Genomic DNA, 7,276 nt, shown 5'->3' with positions numbered 1-7,276 from the left:
TATTGATGTTGTTGGAATGGTTGTTGGTATTGTTGTTGATAATATTGGCCGAGTTGAATTCTCGGGGTTGTTGAACTTATAGGGGAAGTGCTGCCCAAATTTCTGTAAATAAAGTGATGGTTTGGGATTGGATTACTAAGTGCTTATGACTAATGCTTGGTGTCTAACGACGACATTGTAGATTTTGAGAAGCCGAGGCTTGAGTTTGGATTAGCTTAGGAAGCAAATGAGGTATGTGAAGCTTATCCTTCTTTTCTTTTGGCATGTCCTAGACGCAAGTAAGTTGTGATATGTTATGAGCCTTGGGGGTAATTCTATTCTTAAAATCCGAGCATGTTTGTGATTCATATTTGCTTCTTGATGTTGGCATCCTTAATGTGGTCAAGCTATGGACCGTATGTCTTTGATACGATTGGATTTGAAATGCTATGTATACGGTTTGTTCCGAAAGGATCTTATGTCCACAAATGTCCGTAACTTTCATAGATAGAACCGGATTGCTTTGATAAGCTCGTAAACGATTCTTATTTGTTTCTTGATATTCGTATTCTTAATGTAGTCGAATTATGGTCCTATTGTCTTTTGTATGACTAAATTTCAAAAGTTGCATAAAAGTTTTGTTTTCAAAAGAGTTTGTTCCTAAATGATTCTGAAACTACGAACGACCGTAACTTTCAAGAAAAGGCTCGGATCGCTTTGATATCTTCGCAAATGATTTCATGATGAGTAATGACTTAAATTTTCATAGGCGGGCCCGAATTGGGTTGACGCTCATCCGTGGGTCCCGCGACTTTTCTATGTTGGTTCTAACGACCTATTTTTGAAAGAATTTAAAATGACTATCTTTCCGACCCCCGAGTATGATTACTTGTTTATCTGTTGAGTCTGAAATGAGGATTTTTATGCATGTGATTTTGATACGTGACTATGGTTTCTGAAGTTCGGTTTGATATGTTCCGAGTGATATTCGGAAGAAAACCGATTTGACTATTGTTTCGATTTTGAACTAACGGTTCGTTTTGATTATCCCGTTGGGTCTTTGTAAGTGATTTGTATGCATATGGTTACTTACGATTCGCTCGTGCGTTCGTTATTACATCTTTCGCCGAGTCTCGGCCGGTATGTTTCGTGCGCACTATATGATATTTCGGGAGTATGATGTGTCCGGTTCGCCGAGCCCCTCCGCTATAGGGCCGGTACCGTGTATATGTGATATTGCCGCTCGGATTTTTGACCGCGGTATGTGATATTGCCGCCGGATTTTTTACCGCGGTATGTGATATTGCCGCTGGACTTTTGACCGCGGTATATGATATTATATGTATGGATTTTTGACCGCGGTATGCGATATTCTTCCGTGGGACTTTTGACCGCGGTATGTCGGGTTTCGGAGATATGAAATCTTCTGGAGTATGATGTGTTATGGCGCCCGAGGCAGGAGGGGCGACCATGTTCTGTCCGCCGGGTCCCATTACGGACCGTATGTGATATGTGATATGATATGTGATGATTTGCTGATATGATAATCTCATGATATACGATATGATATGTGATAATATGATGATATGATGATTCTGTTTACCGGGTCCCTCACTAGAGGGCCGGGACACGTTATATATGCATATGTATATGGTGACTATCTACTTATGCCACTCAGTTCCTTTATGGGCCGGATATGATACGGGGCATTGATATGTGTGATTTGTATTTCGGGAGGAAACATTTTGGCATTCTGATTGTCCTATTTGTCTTCTGAACCTCTTATGTATGATTTGTGTGTCGAGATGTAAGTACTTTGGTATTCGCTATTCGTGCTCATTTTTTGTACACCTTACTTCGGTTATGACTTCGTTTTCGTACTTCTCGCTTTGCATACTCGGTACATATTTCGTGCGGCCCCCTTTCTTCGGGGGCGCGTTTCATGCGCGCGGTACCCACAGATGAGTAGGTGATGTTAGCAGAAGATGTTCCAGCTGGATTGGCGAGCTCCATTTCCTCCGGAGTGCTGCCGAGTCAGAGTACTTTTGTATGGTGTCTGAAGTTATGGTAGAGACTTTGCAGACAGTGTCGTGTGTATGAGATGTCAGTTTTGTAAGCGGCTATGTAAGCCGATGTATCATTACGCTTATTGTTACAGATTTGTTGTGATTACAGATTTCATATGGTGCAGGTTTTATTCGATATGATAAGATGAAAGGCATGTTTGTTTTCGAATTTTTTTTTCATTATGTACTTGTGTCAAGTTTTGCGGGCCCAGTATGATTATGAGTATGACGAGAGTCAGCGGGTTCGCTCGGCCCTACGTAAGGGTCGGGTGCCCATCACGCCCTAATAAGTTAAGGTGTGACAGTAAATCAAAATTTGTACAACTACTTAGTCACCATGAAATAATGGAAGAGAAAAGTAGACTTTGCATACCTGAGATTTGAAGACAATTGCAGGAAATGAGTAACTTTGCAACTTTCAAAACTTTTAGGAAACCCTAGTTATGATTTTATTTGGAAGAGAGAAAAATAATATATAGAGGAGTAGAAAGGGACGATTATGGAATGAGAAGAGGGGAAAAATGGTAACAGTTGGGATTTAAAAGCCATTGGATCGTTTAAAAACAAAAAAGGTCGTGGGTCGGGTCGGGTAGGCTGACCCGCGCCTTTTCACTTACCTGCAACACATGTGAGTCGTAGGTGTTGTGGCAGACACTACGTGTGAGCCGCATGTGGTGACATGAGTACATAACTTTTGACAGAGATTTTGGCAATTCTCAACTTCTCACCTACACCACTTGCGAGACGCAGGTGATGCTCACAGGCACAACCTGCGAGGCGCAGGTGATGCTGTCGGTGTTGTCACTGAACACTTTGCCATTTTTTCTTATTTGGTGCATTTCCTCTCACTCCTACACACTTAAACGCATATTAAAAGCTTCACGAAAATAAAAACAACACACACATAAATGTAAAATCTTGGGTTGCCTCCCAAGAAGCGCTTTATTTTTCGTCGCGGCACGACATCGTTAACTTTCTTTCATAGTTCATTGAGGTTGATCTCCTTAATACTCTTTATCTCCAACTCATTTGGAAGGCCCTATTGTTTAATCCGTTGTCCGTTCACTTTGATATGATCTCCATTTGGACAAGCAGTTTCAATTGCTCCATGTGGGAACACTTGTGTTACTTCAAAGGGGCCGTACCACTTAGATTTCAATTTTTTGGGAAACAATCGGAGTCTTGAATTGAACAACAACACCCTATCCTCAAGGCAGATTTGTAAGATCTTTTTATCATGGAAGTGATTCATGCGGGCTTTGTAGAGTGAAGAGATAACATATGCTCTAAAACGAAATTCATCCAGCTTATTAAGTTGATCCATCCTCAAGTTTGAGGCATCACCCCAATTTAGATTCAACTTCTTCAAGGCCCATAATGCCTTATGCTCAAGTTCCACTGGGAGATGACAAGCTTTGCCAAACACCAATTGGTAAGGAGGCATGCCTATTGGTGTCTTGTAAGCCGTCCGATAAGCCCATGGAGCATCATACAATTTTCTTGACAAATCCGTCCGATTAGCATTCACGGTCTTGGATAGAATGATTTTGATTTTCCGATTCGATACCTCCACTTGCCCACTTGTTTGGGGATGATAGGGGGTGGCAACTTGTTTGACTCCATATTTCTGAAGAAGAACTTTGAACAACCGGTAGCAAAAATGAGAGCCCCCATCAATAATAATTGCCCTTGGGGTACCAAATCCTGAAAAGATGCTCTTTTTCAAGAAGGCGGCGACACATCTTCCTTCATTATTTGGAAGCGCCACGGCTTCAACCCATTTAGACACATAATTAACCGCCACCAGGATGTATTTGTTGTTGTAAGAGCTCACGAATGGACCGATGAAATCAATTCCCCACACATCAAACTGTTCCACCTCAAGAATCGATGACATTGGCAACTCATCTTGAAATTCCCCCTTGCCTTTGACATTGGTCACAAGCTTTGACAAAATCATGGGCATGAAAAGAGCCCTTAAAGTTCTTAAAATTTACAAAAATGTGATGATTTTCAAAGTCATAAAAACTTCAATTAGGGGTATAAAGAAACCAAATAATTCATGTGAGGACTGCAAAGAATGGGTATTCCCCTTAGATATAGTAGTAATATATATTGTTTCTTGAATTTTTTGCTACTCTAAAATATACCCCAGGTGACTAATTTATTCGCATATATCAAAACTATTCACATTTCAACGTTATTATCATAGTTATGGTCAACAAACGACAAGTTGATATATTTCTAATTTTGTTGGCAGCCAAGGTATAAAGGAATAGTAGCGTATGCAAGGATCTGAACAATCCGTATCGATTAATTGTCATAATCCTACTTATACAATGATTAGTGCCAGTGTTTGTACCGACTACCTATGTATACACACACGGATAAAATTAAATTTTGGAGCTACTCGATTCGAAGTGTCTTCGCTACCGCAGAGGAGGCTAGATTAGTAGAAAGATAATATTTTTTTAAAGTCAAGTGTCACCTAATTTTTTAGGGTAAGAATGGTAGAGGAATGCCTCGAGTTACCTGTGATTCAAGGATTTCTTTTTGTTAACTTTAAGTCAAATTCATTGCATGCCAGAAGATAGCAGTAAGCTTTTTAATTTGACTGTAAAATTTGAGCAACGGATGTGGTTGTTGATTTTTTTCTTGTTTGAATGAAACCAAATAAAATTCTATTAGGAACTTAAGGCAGTACCTTTTAAGAAGACATTGTCCAAAGTCCGAAGTTTTACTTTTGACGAGCTGCCAATAACATTAGTAGATAGGTTTGTATGGGCCAAAATTCATAGACATATCAAAAGTTGACACGTGGTGATGGTGACAGGTTAAATTCGAATCAGCATGCGAGGGGCTCTGAGAAGCATACGATGCTCCGGAGAGCTCTGAGAAGCATACGACGCTCCGGAGAACTAATTTGGTAACCGCTACAGTAGAAAAAAAAACTATAAAGGTTTCGGAGAAGCATGCCAACTCACTGGTCAAATATCATTCAATGCATAGCCGTTATAGAACACCCACAAGATTCTTGCGGCCTTTATTAGCCTTTATCACCTCTTAATTACCTTTTATTGCAACATAAATATTGGTAATTAAGGAGGCATGATTTGCGGATCATGCAACCCATAACTCAAGTATAAATTGAGCTTCTCATTTCATTGTAAAGGGCATCTGAAATCTAATAGAAAATAAATACTCTTAAAGCAATTTCTTTATTCTTGGTCTTGATGGTTCTTGAGAAGGCTTTGACGTATAGCTTGCCCAGATACTCTAGCTCATCATTTCATCAAGACTCAGGCTATTCTAACTCTTTACTTTCGATTACATTTCGTTTATAATAATTTCTATTGCAAATTATATTGATATTATCGTCACTTTGATCCACCTATCCTTGACCACCTATATAAATTCAACTGTACCAATTTTATGGGTAAGCAGTTTGGCGCCCATCGTGGGGCCAGGACAATTGTGGTATCATTATGACCCTGTCAATTACACTAATTCTCTTTAGATCTTGCTGTTAGATTCAATTGCTGCAGATTTGACAAACACTACTGATGAAAAAACTCATCTCACTATCAGGATAAACGATGGAGAAACTGTCCCGAGAAACGGTCTAAATCAACGAGTTACAGAGGAAACAACGCCTTCTAACGAAACTCCCAAAGAAGCAATGCTGATCGTGAGGAAGCAACAAAGGTCATGATGGAGGAGATGAACTTCATGAGGAAAACTATCTTAGTACTTTCTAGCAACCCAAACTATTACATCCCATACTTTTGTATGTTGGATTTGTTGTAAGTTAATCGACAAAAGTTCAAGGACAAGATTATTTTTGAGGTTATAAGCATTTATGCTATGTTTAACAAGGGATAAGTAAGTGTCGTGAAGGTTTGAGGTTAAGCAAATCGAAGAGTATAAGTTTCATCGATGTAATACCTGGACTTTCGGGCTATGATTGAACCGCTCGACGTATGAAAATAGACTCGAGCCCCGGAGAATTTTTTGTCATATTCAAGTGTGCAAATAAAGAGCTCAATGTATAAAAGGACGAGTCCCGAAATGATTTAACACTTAAAGGTGTGATGACGATGATTGAAAATAATATTTTATGTGTGTCAAAAGAGACTATGACTAGTGCTATATCTCATGATGATGGTAATGAGTATATGAGGTGTATTAAAAATGATTACTACTTAAGTGGAGAAATTATTTTATGTGAATAATTGATTAAATGTTGAATTTTAGTGGGAAATTACTAAATTAATTAGTGGATAACTATTAATGTGGGAATCAATCCACGTGTGGCAGCAAGAATGACAAAGCACTATGAAAAGATATTAGGTGGCCTTTGGGAGTTGTACTTGATTAAGTGTAATATTTTAGGGGACCCACGGTCCATTCATTTTAGGGAGTCCAACTACCTTATGTATCTAAAGGGAGTTTTAGGAATGGGCAGCAGAGATAGATAATTCATTCACAAATTGACATAAAGGTCTTTGTTGGAAGCAAGTGGAGGCTGCAACGTGATTCATTTCTGCATAGCAGCATGATTTATTTTTTTGGCAGCAACATGCTCTCCATTTTAAAGGAGATAAATTATGTTCCTTCTGAACAAAAAGCTATTAAGTCCTACGACTAAAGCAAACGCGAAGAACGGCACAAAGTTTATACCCACGTTGGTTTCTTTCGGGTGATAGCAAATCAGAGATTCGTTCGAAGTGAAATAAGGTGGAGGAAGAGTAGTTCCTAACATGTAAGGTAAGAATTCTTCTCTCCTAGATATATTTAAGTTCGTCCTGGTCATAGATAAATTGTGAGATGAGACAGAATTAATGGCGGGAATTTGTATAAGTTGTTGTGTAGACTAATTTGGAGGGTATTCTTGAGTTGTTATGGTTGAAATTCTTGGAATATAGCTTGTGTCTGTTGTTGTTTATGTTGTGGTTCTTGATGTTGAGTTGAGGAAGTGATAAAAGTAGGGGAGATGTTGCCCGATTTTTTATAGAAACGAGTTATCATTTGATATACATCACATATTAGTGTTCTCTAAGTTGATGGGCGTAGTATCATTGTTATAGGTTGAAGTGATAATTGAGTTGAATTCGTAACTGAGTGTGTATTGACGACAAGAGGTATGTTAAGGCTAACTCTTCTTTATCTTATCATGTCCTAAATGTTATGAGATGCAGACGAACATTATTTCAAAGGACTCCACTATTAGT

General features: G+C 38.9%; 1 protein-coding gene across 1 annotated transcript; it reads right to left on the bottom strand.

The window, feature by feature from the left end:
• Positions 1 to 3,084: 3,084 nt before the first annotated feature.
• Positions 3,085 to 4,005, bottom strand: LOC132046021 (uncharacterized). Its single transcript, XM_059436570.1, has one exon. It carries the CDS (start codon positions 4,003 to 4,005, stop codon positions 3,085 to 3,087), a length of 921 nt encoding a protein of 306 aa, XP_059292553.1.
• Positions 4,006 to 7,276: the final 3,271 nt, after the last annotated feature.

This window comes from Lycium ferocissimum, unplaced genomic scaffold (genome assembly GCF_029784015.1).
Source record: "Lycium ferocissimum isolate CSIRO_LF1 unplaced genomic scaffold, AGI_CSIRO_Lferr_CH_V1 ctg904, whole genome shotgun sequence".
NCBI lineage: Eukaryota > Viridiplantae > Streptophyta > Magnoliopsida > Solanales > Solanaceae > Lycium > Lycium ferocissimum.
This window is presented reverse-complemented; position numbering and strand designations above follow the sequence as displayed.

Coding starts and splice junctions, on each gene's coding strand:
- LOC132046021 (XM_059436570.1), bottom strand. CDS start 4,005: ATGATTTTGTCAAAGCTTGTGACCAATGTCAAAGGCAAGGGGGAATTT.